The following is a 26,471-nucleotide window of genomic DNA, read 5'->3' on the forward strand; positions in this document are numbered from 1 at the left end:
GCTCAGAGTCACCGCGCCAAAACACGGAGGGGGAGTTAAACCATTGGACCTCACCCATGGCTGTTCCATGCATGGCGGCCGCCAGATGTTGCTACGGGACAGGAAATAACACAATGATAACGCTCCCAAGGTAAAAAAGAACACTTTTAATTTCCGACTAAAAAAGAACACTTTTAATTTCTGACTCCAACATTTATAGATTTCCAGCAGCGATGTCCCCAATGATGTCACTGCCGTGATGACGTCGCAGCAGTGACGTCACTGTCCTGAAGCAGCCTTGGGATGGCCTCGATGGCTTTTTGGCACCTCTCGGCCACCGCGTGGCTACCAGAGCCATCGGGGCCACCGCGACCATCATAGGGACTCAAGAGGAGGTCGTGGATGTCCCCAAGTGTCCCCAGCAGGTGATGCTTGAACAGGCGGGCGCTGGCCTCCCACAGCTGCTCAAACTTGGCCACCACGGCCACCAGGGTCTCAGGGACATCAGGGGACGCCTCCTTTGTCCCCTCCAGGGCAGCCTCGATGGCCCTGAGCTGGCAGTCCATGTAACTGATAAACTCAGTGGCTTTGTCACACGCAGCCACCAAGCGCTGCAGCGGCTCCAGGGCCACCTCTGCCCAATGTCTCCTCCTGATGGCCGCCCTCGCCGGCCTGGTGGCCACCACAGCCTCTCCCACGGCCTTGTTGGTGGCCACCGCCACCCGGGCACCGTGCGCAGCCCCCGCTGAGGCCTCCTCATCCCTGTCCGGGGCCACCATCAGCTGCTGGGCAGGGGCCGCCAGGTTGTCCCCAGCTGTCCCCCTGCGGGTGGCCTTGTCCTGCTGGTGCCTGGCCCAGGCGAGGGCCGCGTCCTCGCAGGCGTCGCGGAGCTTGGTGACCTCCTCGAGCAGCTGCTTCCATCTCTCCTCACGCGTGGCCACCAACTCCCGCCAGGCGCTGCCCGCGGCTCTCACACCGGCCCAGGTGGCCCCCGGGGTGGCCCCGAGGGCGGCCAGGGCCTGGCCCAGGGAGGGGACATCGCGGGGGCCATGGGAGGGGTCAGCAGGGTGGTCCAGGGCCTTACGGAGGCTCCAGGTGAAGATCCTCAGGGCCGCGTGCAGCAGCTTTGGGGGCACACAGCGCCGCACGCCCCGGCGTGGCCCGGTCACAGTGGCCGTCACCTCGCCCAGGGTGGCCACCATGGACACCAGAGCCTCCAGCAGCTGGGGAGGGGACACCTGGGGAGGGGACAGGGGAGGTGACAGGACCTCAGGGCACCTACAGCCTCCTGGGGCGGCCCCTGTGCCCTCCTGGGGTCCCCTCTGTCCCCCTCCTGGAGGGCTCTGCTGTCCCCTCTGTCCCTCTGTCACCCCCTCCTCCCCTCTGCTGACCCCAGCCACGCTCCCTGCTTTCCACTCTGCCACCCCCTGCCACCCCACCCGCTGTCCCCTCTGCCACCCCCTGCCACCCCACCCGCTGTCCCCTCTGCCACCCCCTGCCACCACACTCGCAGCCCCTGTCACCCTCTGCTGTCCCTCCTGACACCGCCCGCCAGCCCCAGTGTCCCCTCCACCCCAGTCATTCCCATCCCCCTCACCCCCTGCCCCAAATTCTCCTCCCTCTCTCTGTCACCTTCTCCCTTCCTGCCCCTCCCTCCTGTCCCCTTTGTGACCTCCTGCCCCCTCCCACCACCCCCATGTCCCCCACATGCCCCATGGCCCCCTCCCGTGCCCTTCCCCCAGTGTCCCCTTTATCTCCCCTCCCTCGCACCTCTTGGAGCTCCAGGCTCACTGGGGACTCCCTGGGGACACTCTGGGGACTCTCTGGGGTTTGAAGGAGCCTTGGGCTGTCCTCGGTGGCTCTTTGGCACCGCTCGGCCACCCCACAGGCACTGGGGCTGGTGGGGCCAATAGCAAACAAGATGTTGCTGGCGTCTGGAACTGCCCCCAGCAGGGGATCCTTGGCCAGGCGGGCGTTGGCCTCCGACAGCCGCTCGGCCTCGGCCACCTTGGCCACCAAGGCCTCGGGGATATCAAAGTCTCCCTCATTTCTCCACTTCAGGGCAGACTCGATGTCCCCAGCCCTGCGCTGCAGCTCCCGGGGGAAGGCGGTGGCTCCGTCACACGGGGCCACCGAGAGCTCCAGCAGCACCAGGGCCGCCTCCAGCCGCTGTCTCTCCATGGTGGCCCTTGTGGCCTCGCTGGCAGCCACCCTGGCCTCTCTCCTCACCTGGGCTTCATGCCCGGCCACCACCTCGGCCCCCTCCTCCCTGCCCAGGGCCTGACCCAGCTCCCCCATGTGTTCCTGAGCTGTCCCATCACGGGCAGCCTTGGCCTGCAGCTCCCTGGCCCGGGCGGTGGCGGTGGCCTCCATGTTGGCCGCCTCGGCGGCCAAATCCCTGCAGGTGTGGGGGAGCTCGGTGGCTGCCCTGGCCAGCTTGGTCCAGCTGTTCCCAAGTACAGGCACCGATGGGTCCCACTTCCTGGCTGCCATTGTCACATCATCGCAGGTGGTCCCTGGGGTGCTCCTGCAGGCGGCCAGGGCCCGGCTCGGGGAGGGGACAGGGTCACCACCATCGGAGGTGACATTGCGGCGCCACCAGGTGCCCTCAGTGCAGTACAGGGTGACCCGGAGGCTCTCAGTGAAGGTCACCAGGTCCCGGTACAGGCTCACGGTGGACTCGGGCAGCAGCATCTCCTTGCCCCGCCTGGGCAGGGTGGCCAGCAGCTCGCCCAGGGTGGCCACCACGGTGACCTGTGGCTGCAGCAGGGCCGGGGACAGCTGGGGAGGGGACAGGGGAGGTGTCAGGGACCTGGTGGCACTTGTGGTGTCCTGGGCTGGCACCTGCCCCCGAGGGGTCCCCTCTGTCCCCTCCGTCCCTTTGTCAGCCTCTGGTTCCCTCTGCCCCATGGCCCCTCCCCTCGGAGCCCCGCCCAGCCCCGCCCCTCTGCTGTCCCCTCTGCCACCCCCAACCCCCACCATGGCCGCCCCCTCCCCCACTGCCCCCTGCCCCCCCTCTCCCCTCCCCCTCTCTGTCCCCTCCTCCCTTCCTGCCCCCCCCCCGTCCCTCCCATCCCCCACTGTCCCTTCCCCCACCCCCCATGCCCCCTGTCCCCCGAGTGTCCCCTCTGTCCCCTCTGCCCTCCGTGCCCCCCATCGCACCTCTTGGGGCTCCAGGCTCACTGGGGAGATCTTGGGGACGCTCTGGGGACACTCTGGGACTTGGAGGAGCCTCGGGATGTCCTCGGTGGCTCTTTGGCACAGCTCGGCCACCCCACGGGCACTGGTGGGACCATGATCGAAATAGAAGCCGATGATGTCCCCAAGTGTCCCCAGCAGGTGATCCTTGGCCAGGCGGGCGTTGGCCTCCCACAGCCGCTCGGCCTCGGCCACCTTGGCCACCAAATCCTCGGGGATATCAAAGAATCCCTTTTTTCTCCACTTCAGGGCAGCCTCGATGTCCCCAACCCTGCGCTTCAGCTTCCGGGGGAAGGCGGTGGCTCCGTCACACGCGGCCACCAAGCGCTCCAGCAGCCCCAGGGCCGCCTCCAGCCGCTGTCTCTCCATGGTGGCCCTTGTGGCCTCGCTGGCAGCCACCCCGGCCTCTCTCCTCTCCTGGGCTTCATGCCCGGCCACCACCTCGGCCCCCTCCTCCCTGCCCAGGGCCTGACCCAGCTCCCCCATGTGTTCCTGAGCTGTCCCATCACGGGCAGCCTCGGCCTGCAGCTCCCTGGCCCGGGCGGTGTTGGTGCCCTCCCTGTCGGCCGCCTTGGTGGCCAAATCCCTGCAGGTGTTGCGGAGCTCGGTGGCTTTCTTGGCCAGCTTGGCCCAGCTGTTCACAAGCGCAGACACCGACCGGTGCCACTTCCTGGCTGCCATTGTCACATCATCCCAGGTGGTCCATGGGTTGTTATGGTGGGCGTCCAGGGCCTGGCTCAGGGAGCTGACAGGGCCAGCATCATTGGAGGTGTGAGGACCATCATCATTGTGGTGCCACCAGCTGTCATCAGTGCGGCACAGGGTGACCCGGAGCTCATTGGTGAATTCCTCCAGGTCCCGGTACAGGCTCCCTGGGGACATGAACACCAGCCTCTCCTCATCCAGCATGGGCAGGGCGGCCAGCAGCTCGCCCAGGGTGGCCACCACGGTGACCTGTGCCTGCAGCAGGGCCGGGGACAGCTGGGGAGGGAACAGGGGAGGTGTCAGGGACCTGGTGGCACTTGTGGTGTCCTGGGCTGGCCCTGCCCCCGACGGGTCCCCTCTGTCCCCTCCGTCCCTTTGTCAGCCTCTTGTTCCCTCTGCCCCATGGCCCCTCCCCTCGGAGCCCCGCCCAGCCCCGCCCCTCTGCTGTCCCCTCTGCCACCCCCCCCACCCCCCGTGTCCCCCCTAGACCCCACTGCTCCCTCCCCTCCCCCCACAGTGCTCCCTCTCTCCCGGCCCCCCCCGCCCCCATTGAACCCCTTGGGGCTCCACACTCACTGGGGACACCTTGGGGACACCTCGGGGACGCTCTCGGGGTCGAAGGAGCCTCGGGATGTCCTCGGTGGCTCTTTGGCACCGCTCGGCCACCCCACGGCCGCTGAGGCTGACAGGTTCATCATCGATATAGACCTTGCAGATGTAGTGAAGTGTCCCCAGCAGGTGATCCTTGCCCAGGCGGGTGCTGGCCTCCCACAGCCGCTCGGCCACAGCCACCTTGGCCACCAAGGCCTCAGGGACATCGGGGGACTCCTCATTTGTCCCCTTTAGGGCGGCCCCGATGTCCCCAACCCTGCGCTGCAGCTCCCGGGGGAAGGTGGTGGCTTCGTCACACGCGGCCACCAAGCGCTCCAGCAGCCCCAGGGCCGCCTCCAGCCGCTGTCTCCTTCTGCTTGCCGTAGTGACCAGGCTGGCAGCCCCCCCAGCCTCTCTGCTCACCTGGGCTTCACGCCTGGCCACCACCTCGGCCCCCTCCTCCCTGCCCAGGGCCTGTCCCAGCTCCCCCATGTGTTCCTGAGCTGTCCCATCACGGGCAGCCTCGGCCTGCAGCTCCCTGGCCCGGGCGGTGTTGGTGGCCACCTTGTGAGTCAGCTCAGTGACCGTCGCCCTGCAGGCGTTGCGGAGCTCGGTGGCTTTCCTGGCCAGGTCATCCCACATCTCAACTCGCCCATCCACCGCCTCCTGCCACTTCCTGGCCGCCAGTCTCACATCATCCCAGGTGGTCCCTGGGGTGCTCCTGTAGGCGGCCAGGGCCCGGCTCAGGGACGTGGGAGGTGGATCCTCAGAGGTGCCATTGCGGCGGAACCAGACTTCATCACTGCCACAGGGGCTGCAGTCGAACTCCTCGGTGAAGCCCAACAGTTCATTGTACAGGAAACTTGGGGATTCGGGCACCATCATCATCTCCTCGTCCCGCCTGGGCAGGGTGGCACGCAGCTCGCCCAGGGTGGCCCCCGCAGTGACCCGTGGCAGCAGCAGGGCCAGGGACAGCTGGGGAGGGGACAGGGGAGGTGTCAGGGACCTGGTGGCACTTGTGGTGTCCTGGGCTGGCACCTGCCCCCGAGGGGTCCCCTCTGTCCCCTCTGTCCCTTTGTCAGCCTCTTGTTCCCTCTGCCCCATGGCCCCTCCCCTCGGAGCCCCTCCCAGCCCCGCCCCCTCTGCTGTCCCCTCTGCCACCACCGCCACCCCCGTGTCCCCTCCCCGCCGTGTCCCCCCCATTCCCCACTGCACGCTCCTCCCCCTTTCCCCTCCCTCCCTCTGTCACCGCCCCCCTTCCGGCCCTTCCCTCCTGTCCCCTGTGCAACCTCCTGACCCCGCCCACCCCCCCCCCCCCCCCCCCCCCGTGTCCTCTCCATCCCCCATTGCCCCCCCTGCTCCTGTCCCCTCTGTCCCCATCTCTCTCCCCCCCGCCTCGCACCTCTTGGGGCTCCAGGCTCACTGGGGACTCCCTGGGGACGCTCTGGGGACATGCTGGGGGGGGAGAGAGCCAGAACATGGCTCTTTGTTGCTGCTCGGTGGCTCTTTGGCACTGCTCGGCCACCCCACAGGCACTGGGGCTGGTGGGGCCACCAGTGAAACAGAGCTTGCTGGCGTCTGGAACTGCCCCCAGCGGGTGATAACTGCCCAGCCAGAAGCTGGGATCCCACAGCCACTCGGCCTCGGCCACCTTGGCCACCGAGTCCTCGGGTACATTGGGGGACTCCTCATTTGTCCCCTCCGAGGTGCCCGCGATGTCCCCAACCCTGCGCTGCAGCTCCCGGTTGAAGGCGGTGGCTCCGTCACACGCGGCCACCAAGCGCTCCAGCAGCCCCAGGGCCGCCTCCAGCCGCTGTCTCTCCATGGTGGCCCTTGTGGCCTCGCTGGCAGCCACCCCGGCCTCTCTCCTCACCTGGGCTTCATGCCCGGCCACCACCTCGGCCCCCTCCTCCCTGCCCAGGGCCTGTCCCAGCTCCCCCATGTGTTCCTGAGCTGTCCCATCACGGGCAGCCTCGGCCTGCAGCTCCCTGGCCCGGGCGGTGGCAGTGGCCTCCCTGTCGGCCGCCTCGGTGGCCAAATCCCTGCAGGTGTTGCGGAGCTTGGTGGCTTTCTTGGCCAGCTGAGCCCAGCTGTCCTTGAGGCTTCCTGGTGCCATGTCCCATGTGGAGAACTGCCATTGCCGAGGCTCCTGGGGGGTCCCTTGGGTGCTGTCATAGGCGGCCAGGGCCTGTCTCAGGAAGGTCAGAGGGTTAATATCATCGCTGGTGTCATTCCAGTACCGCCAGTTGCCATCGGTGCGGTACAGGGTGGCCCGGAGTTCCCTGGTGAATTCCTCCGTGTCCCGGGACAGGCTCGCTGCAGACCCGAGCAGCGTCTCGTTCTCCCTGGGCAGGGTGGCCAGCAGCTGGCCCAGGATGGCCCCAGCGCTGTCCTGCGGCTGCAGCAGGGCCGGGGACAGCTGGGGAGGGGACACGGGAGCTGTCAGGGACCTGGTGGCAGCTGCGGCCTGCTGGCCTGGCCCCTGTGCCCTCCTGGGGTGCCCCTTGTCCCCTCCCTGGAGGGCTCTGCTGTCCCCTCTGTGCCTTTGTCACCCCCCTGACCCCTCTGCCACCCCCTGCCACCCTCCCGTTGTCCCCCCCCACCTCTCTGTCACCTCGCCCCTTCCTCCTCTGCCCTCCTGTCCCCTTTGCGACGCCCCCTGTCCCTCCCGTCACCCCCGTGTCCCCTCTGCCACCCCCATGTCCCCTCTGTCACCCCCGTGTCCCCTCTGTCCCCCACTGCCTTTTGTCGCCCCCCCCGTGTCCCCTCTGTCACCCTCGTGTCCCCTCTGCCACCCCCGTGTCCCCTCTGTCCCCCACTGCCTTTTGTCACCCCGCCCCCCGTGTCCCCTCTGTCCCCTCCCCCGCCACCACTCCGGGACTGTCGCACCTCGAGGGGCTCCATGGCACCTGGGGATGCTCCAGGGACGCTCTGGGGACACTCCAGGGACACTCTGGGGACGCTGCAGGTGACGAACACGCCCGGGTGGCAGTTGGGGACACACAGGAACGGGTGCAGCCAGATGGAGGAAGCAGGAAGAGGTGACATCACCACCCCCCCCCGCTTCCTGTGGGGCCAGCGCTGGGTCCCCAATGTCCCCCCCGAGGCCACCAAGGGGACCCCAATGTCCCCCCGGGGTCCCCAACAAGGCTCAGGTGTCCCCTGATGTCCTCCTGGGGACACACCAGGGTCCTGTTGGGGACACTGCGGGGACATCGGGGACATCGTGGCAACCCAAAAGAGGACAGGGGACGTCAGGGTGGCCCCGGTGTCCCCAAGGGAAGGACCCGGGGGTGTCCCCAAGGGAAGGACCCGGGGGTGTCCCCAGGGTCCCCAACAGGACCCCGGTGAGTCCCTGGTGTCCCCAGCTGGACACTGGGGGACACCTGGGGCTTGTGGGGGACATTGGGGCAACACCAGGGCCATGTGGGGACACTCAGGGGACATCGGGGTCCCATTGGGGACATTGGGGGGACACTGGGGACCCTGCCCTGGCCCCACAGGTGGGGAGAGCACGGGGGACAGTGAGGTCACCTCTTCCTGCTTCCTCCATCTGGCCGTGCCACGTTCCCCTGTGTCCCCAGCTGTCACCTGGGCGTGTTTGTCACCTGGAGTGTCCCCAGATTGTCCCCAGAGTGTCCCCTGAGTGTCCCCTGCGTGTCCCCAGAGTGTCCCCTGAGTGTCCCCTGCGTGTCCCCAGAGTGTCCCCAGTGTGTCCCCAGAGTGTCCCCAGAGTGTCCCCAGTGTGTCCCCAGGGTGTCCCCTGCGTGTCCCCAGAGTGTCCCCAGAGTGCCCCCAGAGTGCCCCCAGAGTGTCCCCTGAGTGTCCCCAGTGGCCATGGAGCCCCTCAAGGTGTGACAATCCCAGCGTGGGGGGACACGGGGGTGACAGAGGGGACAGGAGGGCGTGACAGGAAGGGGGGAGGTGCCAGAGGGCTGGAGGGGACCGAGGGTGGCAGAGGGGACAGCGGGAGGGTGGCAGGGGGTGGCAGAGGGGATGAGGGGGTGGCAAAGGGACAGAGGGGACAGCAGAGCCCTCCAGGGAGGGGACAAAGGGGACCCCGGGGGGGCACAGGGGCCACCGCAGGAGGCCACAAATGCCACCAGGTCCCTGACACCTCCCCTGTGCCCTGCCCAGGTGTCCCCTTCTCCGGTGCTCTGGGCTCTGGGGGCCCTGGTGGCCACCCTGGGCGAGGTGGCGGCCACCGTGCCCGGGCCGCAGAGGGACGAGCAGCAGCGCCTGTGCCCAGGGTCCCTGAGCAGCCGTGCCTGGAGCCGCCACAAGGCCCTGACCCTCCGTGCTGTCGCCTCCCCGGGCCACTGTGATGTCCCCTCCCTGCGCCAGGCCCTGGCCACCCTCAGGCCCACCCCGGGGCTACCTGGGCCAAGGTGGGAGCCTCAGCCTGGGCCTGGCAGGTGCTGGCCCTGAGCTGGTACCGGCTGGCCCGGGGCACCTCCGAGCTCTGCAGGGCCCGTGGGGATGAGGCCAGTGAGGATGAGGCCACCACCGAGGCCACCACCGAGGCCACCATCCGGGCCGGGGACCTGCAGGGTGAGGCCACTCGCAGGGACACAGGGTGGGGACAACACGGTGGCCAAGGCCCAGCAGCCACCGGTGGCCCTGGACAGGGAGGAGGTGGCCTCGAATTGGGCTGTGCTCAAGGCCCGGGTGGCGGTGGGCACTGAGGAGGAGGAGGAGGAGGAGGAGGAGGAGGAGGAAGAGGAGGAGGAGGAGGCTGCCAGAGAGGAGGAGGAAGAGGAGGCAGCCAGAGAGGAGGAGGAGGCTGCCAGAGAGGAGGAAAAGGAGGCTGCCAGAGAGGAAGAGGAGGCAGCCACAGAGGAGGAGGCTGCCAGTGAGGAGGAGGAGGCGGCTGCCACAGAGGAGGAGGAGGAGGAGGAGGAGGAGGAGGAGGAGGAGGCAGCCAGAGAGGAGGAAGAAGCTGCCAGTGATCTCACAGCAGGAGCAGCGGTCGCCTTTGAGATTTCAGCATGGGAAGCTGTGGGGCGGATGTTGTGGGACTCAGTTGCATCTGGCCAGAGTGAGGCCAAAGAGGCGCCTAAATCTGCTGCTTTGTGGGAAATTAGCATAGAGGTGCTGCAAGCCCTAAAGGCAGAGAGGAAAGCAGCTGCTGCTGCTGCTGGGGCTTGTGCAGCCCTTGCCTCCGAGTCAGAACAGCCTCAGGCATTCCCAGCAACTTCAGCTCAGCAGCTGTTTGAGTCAGAACAGCCTCAGGCATTCCCAGCAACTTCAGCTCAGCAGCTGTTTCCTGCCGCCTCAGATATCCCCGCAGGCAGCCCACGGCCCCTGGGCTCAGAATCGAGCATTGGATGGACCGAGAGCTCCTCCAGCTCCGAGCGGGAATGAGGAAGCTGCTGCCCCTTGGGGGGGCCGGGCTGTCAGACACAGGACAGAGCTGTAATGGGAGTGAAAAACCTCTCTGGGGATTGGTGTGCAGCACAAGGCACAGCTGTAATGGGAGTGAAAAACCTCTCTGGGGATTGGTGTGCAGGACACAGGGCAAAGCTGTAATGGGAGCGAAAAACCTCTCTGGGGGATTGGTGTGCAGGACAGGACAAAGCTGTAATCAGAATAAAAAACCTCTCTGGGGGATTGGTGTGCAGGACACAGGACAAAGCTGTAATCAGAGTGAAAAACCTCTCTGGGGATTGGGCTGTCAGACACAGGACAAAGCTCTAATGGGAGTGAAAAACCTCTCTGGGGGATTGGGCTGTCCGACACAGGGCAAAGCTGTAATGGGAGTGAAAAACCTCTCTGGGGATTGGTGTGCAGGACAGGACAAAGCTGTAATCAGAATAAAAAACCTCTCTGGGGGATTGGTGTGCAGGACACAGGACAAAGCTGTAATGGGAGTGAAAAACCTCTCTGGGGATTGGTGTGCAGAGCACAGGACAAAGCTGTAATGGGAGTGAAAAACCTCTCTGGGGGATTGGTGTGCAGAGCACAGCACAGCTGCACTCAGAGTGAAGAAACTGTTGATGACAGTAATTTAGAAACTAAACCCGCTGTAAGTGAAAAGGATAAGGAAGGAGAGGTTATTGTGAATAATACTGCTATTGAAGAGGGTTTAAAATCTTTGGTGGACAATTTGCAAAAACTGGGAATTGGACAAAAGGATTCGGCTGTCCCCAAAAGAGGCTTTTCTTTTGAGAAAACGGGCTTGCCATTGATAGTGGGTTCAGACAGACAGCCAGGAAAGCGGCCAGCGCCCTCTCAGTTTGTCTCTGAGCCAGCGCTGGAGCCGGTTAAACGAAACCCTCCCTCTCAGGCTGTAGAGAATGAGGAATCGGAGCTGGAATGAGGCCCTGAAACAGAAGCAGCTCAGAAACGAAAGTGGAAGGGAGTTATTGCGGAAGCTGCTGGGGAAGGGACTTTTCTCTGAAATGATGCAGGGGCTTTTCCCGTGGTGACCAATGCTGCTGGGAGAGTTTGGGAAACTTTCGAGTGGAAGATTTCAGAAAGGTTGAGAGCTGCAATTTCACAATTTGGTTTAAAATCCCAACTCGCGCAGTCACTCCTGCAGTAATATATTTTTACATCTAAAAATAATAAATAATAAACAAAAGTAAGAAATCAATATATCACGGGCATTAAAATGTTCAAAAAATTAAATAGACAACTAATAAATATTAAAATAGGGACTGTACATGTTAAAATGCTTTTGTGTAACTGACTCAGTGGTGTAAAACAATTCCCTTGTTTCTCACGCCTGGGCCCGGCCTCTGCAGGTGGTGACAACAGCGACACAAACCTGAGGAGAATTTATGAATTGATCAGGGGGTGTGAAACAACGGGATGGAACCAGGAGAAGAAATCAAATACATGGACCCAATCCACAGAGTGTCCAGCAGACAAAGCCAGAGGTTCAAAGCCAACAGGAGCTCCTGGAACATCCAAACCTCCCGGGAATGTTTGAGCAATGTCCAGACTCAGGAATGTGTTTGCAGCCCCGCCGCGGGACCGGCTCTGGAGAACGATGGGTTCAGTTAGAGGCGACTTCTTGTGCTAAAGTCCTTTTATAGCCCCTATTAAACGTTGGCAATTTCCCAGGAGTGAACTTTGTTTCTCACACCCGGCTGTGGTTTGGGGGGTGCTGAGCACTGAGCCCGCCCCGGGCGTCGTTGGGACCCCCAAAAACCGCAGCCACCCCCGCCCTGTTGGGGATTGGGATTTTCTGTTCTCTCCTTGTTACTTGGGGGTTTTTTTCCCCATTGCGTTGCTGAGAGGCTCTGAGGGCTGAGAAGGCGGGGAGGGGGAACTGCTCTGGTTTTTGGGAGTTTCTCCGGGAGGGGGAACAGAGACAGCGGAGGATGGGGGGCAGGGGTTGGGGGCAGCGTCTCTCTGTGGCTCTTTGGGCATGGGAGGAGGGCGGCCGGGCTGTGCCTGCAGAGAGAATTCCCTGGCACCGCCGGAGCTCAGCCCTGAGGGACCGATCAGGGTCCGCTCCTGTGCCCCGGCAATCCTGAACCTTGTGTGTCCCAGCAATCCTGAATTTTGTGTGCCCCTGGAATCCTGAATTTCCTGTGCTCTGGGAATCCTGAATTCCGTGTGCCCCGGGAATCCTGAACTTTGTGTGCCCAGGAATCCTGAATTCCGTGTGCTCTGGGAATCCTGAATTCCGTGTGCCCAGGAATCCTGAATTCCCCATGCCCAGGAATCCTGAATTCCGTGTGCTCCAGGAATCCTGAATTCCCCGTTGTTAAACACTGGAGCAGGCTCCCGGTGCTGCAGCGATTCCAGCGTTTATTCCAATCAAAGCAAGGCCCAAAGCAGGGCCCAGCCCAGCAGGGCCGTTCCCGTCGGGGATGGAGCAGCGCCGGCGCTGGGGCTGCTCAGCAGCCACGGCCCCGAGGGCCCAGGTGGGGCAGCGCAGACCCAGAGGGTCAGAATCCCCTCTCCATCCTGTTTCTTGTCCCTTGGGATTGGATTCTTTTGGGATCCTTCATTTGCATGAAGGTTTAAGGTGTTTGAGTGGCCCCTGACTGTTCTGTCCTGGCTGGCTCAGTTTTGCCTGGGGGTGCTGCATTTACTGGGGTGCTGTGGCACCTTGCGTGCCGGGTTTCTTATAATGACCCCTTTTACAACATAGTAACCAAACTAACAGTCCATGCTTCACTATGTCTCAACTGTTTCACAACAGTTTCTAAGCTATTTTTAAGTATGGCCTGGGAATCGTGAGCCTCATGTGCCCCGGGAACCGTGAGCTTCGTGTGCCCCAGGAATCCTGGACCTTGTGTGCCCTGGGAATCCTGAATTTCGTGTGCCCTGGGAATCCTGAATTTCGTGTGCCCTGGGACTCCTGAACCATGTGTGCTCTGGGAATCCTGAATTTCATGTGCCCTGGGAATTCTGAACTTTGCATATCCCAGGAATCCTGAATTTGTGTGCCCTGGGAATCTTGAACCTTGTGTGGACCGGGAATCCTGACCTTCCTTGTGCCCTGGGAATCCTCAGCTTCGCCTCTCCCTGCCCTGCTCAGAGCTGCGCTGCCGCTGTCCCGTCCTCCCTGGTTTCTTCGTTAGTGCTCTGCATTTTCTCCAAGCTGCAGACACGCCCTGCTGCCTTTCCTGCACGTGCCCACGGTTCCACCTCCCGTGAATCTTCTGACACATCTCAAACTTCTGACACATCTCAAACTTCTGACACATCTCAAACTTCTGACACGTCTCACTGTCCTGGATTGCCAAGCGAATTTTGTATTCTGTTTGCCGTCTGGATGGCAGCTGCCTTCTGCTGATTGGGCAGTTTTCCTTATCTCTACCACAGCCACTCCTCTCTCTGGGGAGGCACCTGCTGACAACAGCTATGGAATGTCCCTGCATGGCTGATAAGAGCAGCAGCATCCCATTGGGAGATGTGAGCCCAGGGGGAGGAGCCAAGCATTCCTACCTGGATATAATCTGGAGATTCTGGAACACCGGCCAAGCATTCCTACCTGGGTATAATCCTGAGATTCTGGAACACCAGCCAAGCATTCCTGCCTGGATATAATCTGGAGATTCTGGAACACCAGCCAAGCATTCCTACCTGGATATAATCTGGAGGTTCTGGAACACCAGCCCAGCATTCCTGCCTGGATATAATCTGGAGATTCTGGAACACCAGCCAAGCATTCCTGCCTGGATATAATCTGGAGATTCTGGAACACCAGGCAAGCATTCCTACCTGGATATAATCTGGAGATTCTGGAACACCAGCCAAGCATTCCTGCCTGGATATAATCCTGAGATTCTGGAACACCAGCACGGCTTCTCCATGGATTTCCAGAGGAGCAGCCGCTGCCTCTCCTTCCCCTGGATCTTCAGAGGCAGAGACTGCACCTTTCTCCAGGATCCCTGCTCCAGCAGAACCAGCCCTGACACTGCAGCAGGGCTGAGCCACAATTCCAATGGTTCTGCTGCCAGCACCCACAGGGTGCCAGGCTGGGTTCTGACTCTGGCAGTGTTGTTTTGTTCACTGCATTGTTTATTTGATCTTTTTATTTTCTTCCCTAATAAAGAACTGTTATCCCAGCTCCCATGTTGTTGTCTGAGAGCCTCACAATTTAAAATTCGTAGCAATCAGGAGGGAGGGGGTTTACATTTTCCACTTCAGGGGAGGCTCCTGCCTTCCGTAACAGACGCCTGTCTGTTCAAACCAGGAGAGATTTTGGCGCCCTCGTGGAATCACAGGACAGCTGGGACACGGCCCGAGACGAGTGACCCAGTGACCCTCTGCGATCGGACACCGTTTGCCCTCTTGAGTGAGGTAACGCTGCCTTTGCCCTGTGTCTTCCTGAGGAGACTGGTCCTGTTCAGACCACGGGGTTGGGGGAAAACAACAGACCAAAGAAACCTCCCCTGGGAGGCCGAGAACTGAGTGGGGGACGGCTTTTCCCAACACAGCAGACTGTCTGTCTCTTGAAGTGGATGCCTGCTGCTGAGGGTTGGGTTTTCCTTAGAAATGGAGAACCAACCTTCTAGAGACCAGCAACTCGTTGTGACCATGCGGAGGGCTTTCATACCTCCCATGGGAATTGCAGTCTCGGATGAAGCACTCTGTGATCTGCTGGGCTGGGCCAGAGATCACGGGTTCTGGTAGAGGTGGGTTCTGCACTGACTCCGAGAACTTGGGAGGAATTGGGGCATTGCCTCTTAGACGAGGTTTGCAGAGGGGACGCAGTCGTGTCCACACCGATTGGCACCTGGAGATGCATTTCTAAATCCCTTTGGTGCAAGGCCCCGGGGAACAGAACACTGACAAAGCCAACTTGTTTTTCACCTGTTGTGAAAAGTGCATATTATATGGCTCCGGCAGGTATTTACTGTATGTATTATGTTGTATTGATTAGTAGTGCTGTATTAACATTTTAAGAGTCTTGCAAATTTAGCTTTGTAGTTAAAGTGTAACTTTTGTCGTTAAAATAGAAACTATATGTGCAATTTTTGATATAGAAGAAAAGAATTGCTGAACCAGTCTTACTGGATAACCACGGAGGCAAAGTGTGTGTTATTTAGAAGAGGTTTTTATGGCTTAGAGCAAAAGATAAACCCACCAGAAACAAGACGTTTTTACCGAGCAGAAAAATAGCAGAGGGAAACAAGCCTGCCAATGGTGCAAGTAGAAAAAAGGTCTCAGAATTTTCCACTGCAAGAAAACTGAAAAGCAGTTTCTGGCTTAAACTGTAATGTACTAACTTTTAGTGATTGGAGAACAGTAACATGAATATGGTAATTATAGTACTTATGATAGGCTACAGGTAAAAGTTAAGGTAGAGATTGGTTCTGCTGTATGAAGATGCTCAGCAAAGAAAAGTACAGACAGCATTGTAACCAAAACCAAAGGGTCTCCAGGGCTGCCTGCAGCTGGAGCTGACAGCTGTGGGCACAGCTCTGTCACCCATGACCCTGGAATGCTGTAACACCTTGGATGTAATAAACTGCATTTTGTAGAGCCACATGGAGTCCCACATCCCTCATTTCCGCTTTTACACCCCCTCATCCACATCTGAGACAGAAGGGTCCCCCTGGGAACGCCGAGAGCCACAGAACCCAGACCTGTGCCAAATCGCGTCAAACGTTTTCCACTGCACCAGCAGTGATCCCACGTCCATCGTGCAATCATCAAAAAGAGCTTGGCCTCCCAGGAGAGGCTATGCCTCCCTAGGGAATGGCTCTGCAGGGTTGGAAAAAACCCCCTCGCTCCCTGGCCCACAGAAACAATCTCTCAAAATCACTCCAGGAAATGGAAACCCGTTTCTGCTCCAGGAGACCCTTCCAGAGGTCCAAAACCAGAGACTCCTCCATGAACCCCACGGGATTTGCCATTATCACAGGAGCGGCGGCCAAAGTGCCAAAGGGCTCAGAGTCACCGCGCCAAAACACGGAGGGGGAGTTAAACCATTGGACCTCACCCATGGCTGTTCCACGCACGGCGGCCGCCAGATGTTGCTACGGGACAGGAAATAACACGATGCTAACGCTCCCAAGGTAAAAAAGAACACTTTTAATTTCTGACTAAAAAAGAACACTTTTAATTTCCGACTCCAACATTTATAGATTTCCAGCAGCGATGTCCCCAATGATGTCACTGCCGTGATGATGTTGCAGCAGTGACGTCACTGTCCTGAAGCAGCCTTGGGATGGCCTCCATGGCTTTTTGGCACCTCTCGGCCACCGCGCAGCTGCCAGGGCCATCGGGGCCACCGCGACCATCATAGGGACTCAAGAGGAGGTCGTGGATGTCCCCAAGTGTCCCCAGCAGGTGATGCTTGAACAGGCGGGCACTGGCCTCCCACAGCTGCTCAAACTTGGCCACCGCGGCCACCAAGTCCTCGGGGACATCAGGGGACGCCTCCTTTGTCCCCTCCAGGGCAAACTCGATGGCCGTGAGCTGGCAGTCCATGTACCTGATAAACTCAGTGGCTTTGTCACACGCGGCCACCAAGCGCTGCAGCGGCTCCAGGGCCACCTCTGCCCAATGTCTCCTCCTGATGGCCGCCCTCGCCGGCCTGGTGGCCACCACAGCCTCTCCCACGGCCTCGTTGGTGGCCGCCGCCACCCGGGCACCGTGCGCAGCCCCCGCTGAGGCCTCCTCATCCCTGTCCGGGGCCACCATCAGCTGCTGGGCAGGGGCCGCCAGGTTGTCCCCAGCTGTCCCCCTGCGGGTGGCCTTGTCCTGCTGGTGCCTGGCCCAGGCGAGGGCCGCGTCCTCACAGGCATCGCGGAGCTTGGTGACCTCCTCGAGCAGCTGCTTCCATCTCCCCTCGCGCGCGGCCACCAACTCCCGCCAGGTGCTGCCCACGGCTCTCACACCCGCCCAGGTGGCCCCCAGGTTGGCCCCGAGGGCAGCCAGGGCCTGGCCCAGGGAGGGGACATCGCAGGGGCCATGGGAGGGGTCACCAGGGTGGTCCAGGGCCTTACGGAGGCTCCAGGTGAAGATCCTCAGGGCCGCGTGCAGCAGCTTTGGGGGCACACAGCGCCGCACGCCCCGGCGTGGCCCGGTCACAGTGGCCGTCACCTCGCCCAGGGTGGCCACCGTGGACACCAGAGCCTCCAGCAGCTGGGGAGGGGACACCTGGGGAGGGGACAGGGGAGGCGTCAGGACCTCAGGGCACCTACAGCCTCCTGGGGCGGCCCCTGTGCCCTCCTGGGGTCCCCTCTGTCCCCCTCCTGGAGGGCTCTGCTGTCCCCTCTGTCCCTCTGTCACCCCCTCCTCCCCTCTGCCACCCCCTGCCACCCCACCCGCTGTCCCCTCTGCCACCCCCTGCCACCACACTCGCAGCCCCTGTCACCCTCTGCTGTCCCTCCTGACACCGCCCCCCAGCCCCAGTGTCCCCTCCACCCCAGGCATTCCCATCCCCCTTGCCCCCCTGCCCCAATTTCCCCTCCCTCTCTCTGTCACCTTCTCCCTTCCTGCCCCTCCCTCCTGTCCCCTTTGTGACCTCCTGCCCCCTCCCACCACCCCCATGTCCCCCACATGCCCCATGGCCCCCTCCCGTCCCCGACCCCCAGTGTCCCCTTTATCTCCCCCCCCTCGCACCTCTTGGAGCTCCAGGCTCACTGGGGATTCCCTGGGGACGCTCTGGGGACTCTCTGGGGGTTGAAGGAGCCTTGGGCTGTCCTCGGTGGCTCTTTGGCACCGCTCGGCCACCCCACAGGCACTGGGGCTGGTGGGGCCAACAGCGAACAAGATGTTGCTGGCGTCTGGAACTGCCCCCAGCAGGGGATCCTTGGCCAGGCGGGCGTTGGCCTCCCACAGCCGCTCGGCCTCGGCCACCTTGGCCACCGAGTCCTCGGGGACATTGGGGGACTCCTCATTTCTCCACTTCAGGGCGGCATCGATGTCCCCAGCCCTGCGCTGCAGCTCCCGGGGGAAGGCGGTGGCTCCGTCACACGCGGCCACCAAGCGCTCCAGCAGCCCCAGGGCCGCCTCCAGCCGCTGCCTCTCCATGGTGGCCCTTGTGGCCTCACTGGCAGCCACCCTGGCCTCTCTGCTCACCCAGGCTTCATACCCGGCCACCACCTCGGCCCCCTCCTCCCTGCCCAGGGCCTGACCCAGCTCCCCCATGTGTTCCTGAGCTGTCCCATCACGGGCAGCCTCGGCCTGCAGCTCCCTGGCCCGGGCGGTGTTGGTGCCCTCCCTGTCGGCCACCTCGGTGGCCAAATCCCTGCAGTTGCGGCGGAGCTTGGTGGCTTTCTTGGCCAGCTTGGTCCAGCTGTTCACAAGCACAGCCACCGACCGCCGCCACTTCCTGGCTGCCATTGTCACATCATCCCAGGTGGTCCCTGGGGTGCTCCTGCAGGCATCCAGGGCCTGGCTCAGGGAGGGGACAGGGTCACCACCATCGGAGGTGACATTGCGGTGCCACCAGGTGCCCTCAGTGCAGTACAGGGTGACCCGGAGGCTCTCAGTGAAGGTCACCAGGTCCCGGTACAGGCTCACGGTGGACTCGGGCAGCAGCATCTCCTTGCCCCGCCTGGGCAGGGTGGCCAGCAGCTCGCCCAGGGTGGCCACCACGGTGACCTGTGGCTGCAGCAGGGCCGGGGACAGCTGGGGAGGGGACAGGGGCGGTGTCAGGGACCTGGTGGCACTTGTGGTGTCCTGGGCTGGCCCCTGCCCCCGAGGGGTCCCCTCTGTCCCCTCCGTCCCTTTGTCAGCCTCTTGTTCCCCCTGCCCCATGGCCCCTCCCCTCGGAGCCCCGCCCAGCCCCGCCCCTCTGCTGTCCCCTCTGCCCCCCCCAACCCCCACCATGGCCGCCCCCTCCCCCACTGCCCCCTTCCCCCCCTCTCCCCTCCCCCTCTCTGTCCCCTCCCCCTTTCCTGCCCCCCCTCCTGTCCCTCCCATCCCCCACTGTCCCTTCCCCCACCCCCCATGCCCCCTGTCCCCCGAGTGTCCCCTCTGTCCCCTCTGCCCTCCGTGCCCCCCATCGCACCTCTTGGGGCTCCAGGCTCACTGGGGAGATCTTGGGGATGCTCTGGGGACACTCTGGGACTTGGAGGAGCCTCGGGATGTCCTCGGTGGCTCTTTGGCACCGCTCGGCCACCCCACGGGCACTGGTGGGACCATGATCGAAATAGAAGCCGATGATGTCCCCAAGTGTCCCCAGCAGGTGATCCTTGGCCAGGCGGGCGTTGGCCTCCCACAGCCGCTCGGCCTCGGCCACCTTGGCCATCAAATCCTCGGGGATATCAAAGAATCCCTTTTTTCTCCACTTCAGGGCAGCCTCGATGTCCCCAACCCTGCGCTTCAGCTTCCGGGGGAAGGCGGTGGCTCCGTCACACGCGGCCACCAAGCGCTCCAGCAGCCCCAGGGCCGCCTCCAGCCGCTGTCTCTCCATGGTGGCCCTTGTGGCCTCGCTGGCAGTCACTGCGGCCCGTATCCTCCTGTCCTGGGCTTCACGCCCGGCCACCACCTCGGCCCCCTCTTCCCTGCCCAGGGCCTGTCCCAGCTCCCCCATGTGTTCCTGAGCTGTCCCATCACGGGCAGCCTCGGCCTGCAGCTCCCTGGTCTGGGCGGTGTTTGAGGCCTCCCTGTCGGCCGCCTTGGTGGCCAAATTCCTGCAGGTGTTGCGGAGCTCGGTGGCTGCCCTGGCCAGCTTGGTCCAGCTGTTCACAAGCGCAGACACCGACCGGTGCCACTCGCTGGCTGCCATTGTCACATCATCCCAGGTGGTCCATGGGTTGTTATTGTAGGCATCCAGGGCCTGGCTCAGGGAGCTGACAGGGCCAGCATCATTGGAGGTGTGAGGACCATCATCATTGTGGTGCCACCAGCTGTCATCAATGCGGCACAGGGTGACCCGGAGCTCATTGGTGAATTCCTCCAGGTCCCAGTAAAGGCTCCCTGGGGATATCAACACCAGCCTCTCCTCATCCAGCATGGGCAGGGTGGCCAGCAGCTCGCCCAGGGTGGCCACCACGGTGACCTGTGGCTGCAGCAGGGCCGGGCGCAGCTGGGGAGGGAACAGGGGAGGTGTCAGGGACCTGGTGGCACTTGTGGTGTCCTGGGCTGGCCCCTGCCCCCGAGGGGTCCCCTCTGTCCCCTCTGTCCCCTCCGTCCCTTTGTCAGCCTCTTGTTCCCCCTGTCCCATGGCCCCTCCCCTCGGAGCCCCGCCCAGCCCCGCCCCTCTGCTGTCCCCTCTGCCACCCCCCCACCCCCCGTGTCCCCCCTAGACCCCACTGCTCCCTCCCCTCCCCCCACAGTGCTCCCTCTCTCCCAGCCCCCCCCGCCCCCATTGAACCTCTTGGAGCTCCACACTCACTGGGGACTCCCTGGGGACGCTCTGGGGACACTCTGGGGTTTGAAGGAGCCTCGTGATGTCCTCGGTGGCTCTTTGGCACCGCTCGGCCACCCCACAGGCACTGGGGCTGGTGGGGCCAATAGCGAACAAGATGTTACTGGCGTCTGGAACTGCCCCCAGCAGGTGATCCCTGGCCAGGCGGGCGTTGGCCTCCCACAGCCGCTCGGCCTCGGCCACCTTGGCCACCGAGTCCTCGGGGATATCAAAGAATCCCTCATTTGTCCACTTCAGGGCAGCCTCGATGTCCCCAACCCTGCGCTGCAGCTCCCGGGGGAAGGCGGTGGCTCCGTCACACGCGGCCACCAAGCGCTCCAGCAGCCCCAGGGCCGCCTCCAGCCGCTGTCTCTCCATGGTGGCCCTTGTGGCCTCGCTGGCAGTCACTGCGGCCTGTATCCTCCTGTCCTGGGCTTCATGCCCGGCCACCACCTTGGCCCCCTCCTCCCTGCCCAGGGCCTGTCCCAGCTCCCCCATGTGTTCCTGAGCTGTCCCATCACGGGCAGCCTTGGCCTGCAGCTCTCTGGCCCGGGCGGTGTTGGTGCCCTCCCTGTCGGCCGCCTTGGTGGCCAAATCCCTGCAGGTGTTGCGGAGCTTGGTGGCTTTCTTGGCCAGCTGGGCCCAGCTGTCCTTGAGGCTTCCTGGTGCCATGTCCCATGTGGAGAACTGCCATTGCCGAGGCTCCTGGGGGGTCCCTTGGGTGCTGTCATAGGCGGCCAGGGCCTGTCTCAGGAAGGTCAGAGGGTTAATATCATCGCTGGTGTCATTCCAGTACCGCCAGTTGCCATCGGTGCGGTACAGGGTGGCCCGGAGTTCCCTGGTGAATTCCTCCGTGTCCCGGGACAGGCTCGCTGCAGACCCGAGCAGCGTCTCGTTCTCCCTGGGCAGGGTGGCCAGCAGCTGGCCCAGGATGGCCCCAGCGCTGTCCTGCGGCTGCAGCAGGGCCGGGGACAGCTGGGGAGGGGACACGGGAGCTGTCAGGGACCTGGTGGCAGCTGCGGCCTGCTGGCCTGGCCCCTGTGCCCTCCTGGGGCGCCCCTTGTCCCCTCCCTGGAGGGCTCTGCTGTCCCCTCTGTGCCTTTGTCACCCCCCTGACCCCTCTGCCACCCCCTGCCGCCTCCCGTTGTCCCCCCCCACCTCTCTGTCACCTCGCCCCTTCCTCCTCTGCCCTCCTGTCCCCTTTGCGATGCCCCCTGTCCCTCCCGTCACCCCCGTGTCCCCCCAGTCACCCCCGTGTCCCCCCCATCACCCCCGTGTCCCTCCCGTCACCCCCGTGTCCCCTCTGTCACCCCCCCTAGTGTCCCCTCCATCCCCCACTGCCTTTTGCACCCCCCCACCGCTGTGTCTCCTCTGTCACCCCCCCGTGTCCCCTCTGTCACCCCCGTGTCCCCTCTGTCCCCTCCCCCCCCACCACTCCGGGACTGTCGCACCTCGAGGGGCTCCATGGAACCTGAGGACGCTCCAGGGACGCTCCGGGGATGCCTTGGGGACGCTCCAGGGATGCTCCGGGGACACTCCAGGGACGCTCTGGGGACACTCCAGGGACGCTCTGGGGATGCTCCAGGTGACAAACACGCCCGGGTGGCAGTTGGGGACACGCAGGAACGGATGCAGCCAGATGGAGGAAGCAGGAAGAGGTGACATCACCACCCCCCCCGCTTCCCGTGGGGCCAGGGCTGGGTCCCCAATGTCCCCCCCGAGGCCACCAAGGGGACCCCAATGTCCCCCCGGGGTCCCCAACAAGGCTCAGGTGTCCCCTGATGTCCTCCTGGGGACACACCAGGGTCCTGTTGGGGACACTGTGGGGACATCGGGGACATCGTGGCAACCCAAAAGAGGACAGGGGACGTCAGGGTGGCCCCGGTGTCCCCAAGGGAAGGACCCGGGGGTGTCCCCAAGGGAAGGACCCGGGGGTGTCCCCAAGGTCCCCAACAGGACCCCGGGGAGTCCCTGGTGTCCCCAGCTGGACACTGGGGGACACCTGGGGCTTGTGGGGGACATTGGGGCAACACCAGGGCCATGTGGGGACACTCAGGGGACATCGGGGTCCCATTGGGGACATTGGGGGGACACTGGGGACCCTGCCCTGGCCCCACAGGTGGGGAGAGCACGGGGGACAGTGAGGTCACCTCTTCCTGCTTCCTCCATCTGGCCGTGCCACGTTCCCCTGTGTCCCCAGCTGTCACCTGGGCGTGTTTGTCACCTGGAGTACCCCAGAGTGTCCCCAGAGTGTCCCCAGTGTGTCCCCAGAGTGTCCCCAGAGTGTCCCCTGAGTGTCCCCAGAGTGTCCCCAGTGGCCATGGAGCCCCTCAAGGTGTGACAATCCCGGCGTGGGGGGACACGGGGGTGACAGAGGGGACAGGAGGGCCTGACAGGAAGGGGGAGGTGCCAGAGGGCTGGAGGGGACCGAGGGTGGCAGAGGGGACAGCGGGAGGGTGGCAGGGGGTGGCAGAGGGGATGAGGGGGTGGCAAAGGGACAGAGGGGACAGCAGAGCCCTCCAGGGAGGGGACAAAGGGGACCCCGGGGGGGCACAGGGGCCACCGCAGGAGGCCACAAATGCCACCAGGTCCCTGACACCTCCCCTGTGCCCTGCCCAGGTGTCCCCTTCTCCGGTGCTCTGGGCTCTGGGGGCCCTGGTGGCCACCCTGGGCGAGGTGGCGGCCACCGTGCCCGGGCCGCAGAGGGACGAGCAGCAGCGCCTGTGCCCAGGGTCCCTGAGCAGCCGTGCCTGGAGCCGCCACAAGGCCCTGACCCTCCGTGCTGTCGCCTCCCCGGGCCACTGTGATGTCCCCTCCCTGCGCCAGGCCCTGGCCACCCTCAGGCCCACCCCGGGGCTACCTGGGCCAAGGTGGGAGCCTCAGCCTGGGCCTGGCAGGTGCTGGCCCTGAGCTGGTACCGGCTGGCCCGGGGCACCTCCGAGCTCTGCAGGGCCCGTGGGGATGAGGCCAGTGGGGATGAGGCCACCACCGAGGCCACCACCGAGGCCACCATCCGGGCCGGGGACCTGCAGGGTGAGGCCACTCGCAGGGACACAGGGTGGGGACAACACGGTGGCCATGGCCCAGCAGCCACCGGTGGCCCTGGACAGGGAGGAGGTGGCCTCGAATTGGGCTGTGCTCAAGGCCCGGGTGGCGGTGGCCACTGAGGAGGAGGAGGAGGAGGAGGAGGAGGAGGAGGAGGAGGAGGAGGAAGAGGAGGAGGAGGAGGCTGCCAGAGAGGAGGAGGAAGAGGAGGCAGCCAGAGAGGAGGAGGAGGCTGCCAGAGAGGAGGAAAAGGAGGCTGCCAGAGAGGAAGAGGAGGCAGCCACAGAGGAGGAGGCTGCCAGTGAGGAGGAGGAGGCGGCTGCCACAGAGGAGGAGGAGGAGGAGGAGGAGGAGGAGGAGGAGGAGGCAGCCAGAGAGGAGGAAGAAGCTGCCAGTGATCTCACAGCAGGAGCAGCGGTCGCCTTTGAGATTTCAGCATGGGAAGCTGTGGGGCGGATGTTGTGGGACTCAGTTGCATCTGGCCAGAGTGAGGCCAAAGAGGCGCCTAAATCTGCTGCTTTGTGGGAAATTAGCATAGAGGTGCTGCAAGCCCTAAAGGCAGAGAGGAAAGCAGCTGCTGCTGCTGCTGGGGCTTGTGCAGCCCTTGCCTCCGAGTCAGAACAGCCTCAGGCATTCCCAGCAACTTCAGCTCAGCAGCTGTTTGAGTCAGAACAGCCTCAGGCATTCCCAGCAACTTCAGCTCAGCAGCTGTTTCCTGCCGCCTCAGATATCCCCGCAGGCAGCCCACGGCCCCTGGGCTCAGAATCGAGCATTGGATGGACCGAGAGCTCCTCCAGCTCCGAGCGGGAATGAGGAAGCTGCTGCCCCTTGGGGGGGCCGGGCTGTCAGACACAGGACAGAGCTGTAATCAGAGCAAAAAAACCTCTCTGGGGGATTGGTGTGCACAGAGCAGGACAGAGCTGTAATGGGAGTGAAAAACCTCTCTGGGGGATTGGGCTGTCAGACAAAGGACAAAGCTGTAATGGGAGTGAAAAACCTCTCTGGGGATTGGTGTGCAGAGCACAGGACAGAGCTGTAATGGGAGTGAAAAACCTCTCTGGGGATTGGTGTGCAGGACACAGGACAGCTGTAATGGGAGTGAAAAACCTCTCTGGGGATTGGTGTGCAGAGCACAGGACAAAGCTGTAATGGGAGTGAAAAACCTCTCTGGGGATTGGGCTGTCAGACACAGGGCAAAGCTCTAATGGGAGTGAAAAACCTCTCTGGGGATTGGTGTGCAGGACAGGACAAAGCTGTAATCAGAATAAAAAACCTCTCTGGGGGATTGGTGTGCAGGACACAGGACAAAGCTGTAATGGGAGTGAAAAACCTCTCTGGGGATTGGTGTGCAGAGCACAGGACAAAGCTGTAATGGGAGTGAAAAACCTCTCTGGGGGATTGGTGTGCAGGACACAGGACAGAGCTGTAATCAGAATAAAAAACCTCTCTGGGGGATTGGTGTGCAGAGCACAGCACAGCTGCACTCAGAGTGAAGAAACTGTCGATGACAGTAATTTAGAAACTAAACCCGCTGTAAGTGAAAAGGATAAGGAAGGAGAGGTTATTATGAATAATACTGCTATTGAAGAGGGTTTAAAATCTTTGGTGGACAATTTGCAAAAACTGGGAATTCGACAAAAGGATTCGGCTGTCCCCAAAAGAGGCTTTTCTTGTGAGAAAACGGGCTTGCCATTGATAGTGGGTTCAGACAGACAGCCAGGAAAGCGGCCAGCGCCCTCTCAGTTTGTCTCTGAGCCAGCGCTGGAGCCGGTTAAACGAAACCCTCCCTCTCAGGCTGTAGAGAATGAGGAATCGGAGCTGGAATGTGGCCCTGAAACAGAAGCAGCTCAGAAACGAAAGTGGAAGGGAGTTATTATGGAAGCTGTTGGGGAAGGGACTTTTCTCTGAAATGATGCAGGGGCTTTTCCCGTGGTGACCAATGCTGCTGGGAGAGTTTGGGAACCTTTCCACTGGAAGATTTCAGAAAGGTTGAGAGCTGCAATTTCACAATTTGGTTGTTGAAAATCCCAACTCGCGCAGTCACTCCTGCAGTAATATATTTTTACATCTAAAAATAATAAATAATAAACAAAAGTAAGAAATCAATATATCACGGGCAGTAAAATGTTCAAAAAATTAAATAGACAACTAATAAATATTAAAATAGGGACAGTACATGTTAAAATGCTTTTGTGTAACTGACTCAGTGGTGTAAAACAATTCCCTTGTTTCTCACGCCTGGGCCCGGCCTCTCCAGGTGATGACAACAGCGACACAAACCTGAGGAGAATTTATGAATCGATCAGGGGGTGTGAAACAACAGGATGGAACCAGGAGAAGAAATCAAATCCATGGACCCAATCCACAGAGTGTCCAGCAGACAAGCCAGAGGTTCAAAGCCAACAGGAGCTCCTGGAACATCCAAACCTCCCGGGAATGTTTGAGCAAGGTCCAGACTCAGGAATGTGTTTGCAGCCCCGCCGCAGGACCGGGTCTGGAGAACGATGGGTTCAGTTAGAGGCGACTTCTTGTGCTAAAGTCCTTTTATAGCCCCTATTAAACGTTGGCAATTTCCCAGGAGTGAACTTTGTTTCTCACACCCGGCTGTGGTTTGGGGGGTGCTGAGCACTGAGCCCGCCCCGGGCGTCGTTGGGACCCCCAAAAACCGCAGCCACCCCCGCCCTGTTGGGGATTGGGATTTTCTGTTCTCTCCTTGTTACTTGGGGGTTTTTCCCATTGCTGAGAGGCTCTGAGGGCTGAGAAGGCGGGGAGGGGGAACTGCTCTGGTTTTTGGGAGTTTCTCCGGGAGGGGGAACAGAGACAGCGGAGGATGGGGGGCAGGGGTTGGGGGCAGCGTCTCTCTGTGGCTCTTTGGGCATGGGAGGAGGGCGGCCGGGCTGTGCCTGCAGAGAGAATTCCCTGGCACCGCCGGAGCTCAGCCCTGAGGGACCGATCAGGGTCCGCTCCTGTGCCCCGGCAATCCTGAACCTTGTGTGTCCCAGCAATCCTGAATTTTGTGTGCCCCTGGAATCCTGAATTTCCTGTGCTCTGGGAATCCTGAATTCCGTGTGCCCCGGGAATCCTGAACTTTGTGTGCCCAGGAATCCTGAATTCCGTGTGCTCTGGGAATCCTGAATTCCGTGTGCCCAGGAATCCTGAATTCCCCATGCCCAGGAATCCT

The 26,471-nt window shown here is 62.2% G+C and overlaps 1 protein-coding gene across 1 annotated transcript; it reads right to left on the reverse strand.

Annotated features, from left to right (window-relative positions):
• Window positions 1–227: 227 nt before the first annotated feature.
• On the reverse strand, window positions 228–21,852 carry LOC139587056 (uncharacterized). Its single transcript, XM_071420892.1, has 7 exons — window positions 21,697–21,852; window positions 20,213–21,220; window positions 18,905–19,924; window positions 17,512–18,522; window positions 5,876–6,892; window positions 1,750–2,760; window positions 228–1,217 (listed from the first exon to the last, which is right to left on the reverse strand). Exons 1-7 carry the CDS (start codon window positions 21,709–21,711, stop codon window positions 228–230), a joined length of 6,072 nt encoding a protein of 2,023 aa, XP_071276993.1. The 5' UTR covers window positions 21,712–21,852.
• Between the last annotated feature and the right edge of the window lie 4,619 nt (window positions 21,853–26,471).

This window comes from Agelaius tricolor, unplaced genomic scaffold, assembly GCF_023055355.1.
Source record: "Agelaius tricolor isolate 1412-34295 unplaced genomic scaffold, bAgeTri1.0.p SCAF_171, whole genome shotgun sequence".
Lineage (NCBI taxonomy): Eukaryota > Metazoa > Chordata > Aves > Passeriformes > Icteridae > Agelaius > Agelaius tricolor.

What these genes read in the sequence shown, in the direction of transcription:
- LOC139587056 (XM_071420892.1), bottom strand. An exon ending in TGAGCCTGGAGCCCCAAGAG is followed by an intron (nt 2,761 to 5,875) that starts GTGCGAGGCGGG and finishes TCCCCTCCCCAG; the next exon opens with CTGTCCCCGGCCCTGCTGCA. An exon ending in TGAGCCTGGAGCTCCAAGAG is followed by an intron (nt 1,218 to 1,749) that starts GTGCGAGGGAGG and finishes TCCCCTCCCCAG; the next exon opens with GTGTCCCCTCCCCAGCTGCT.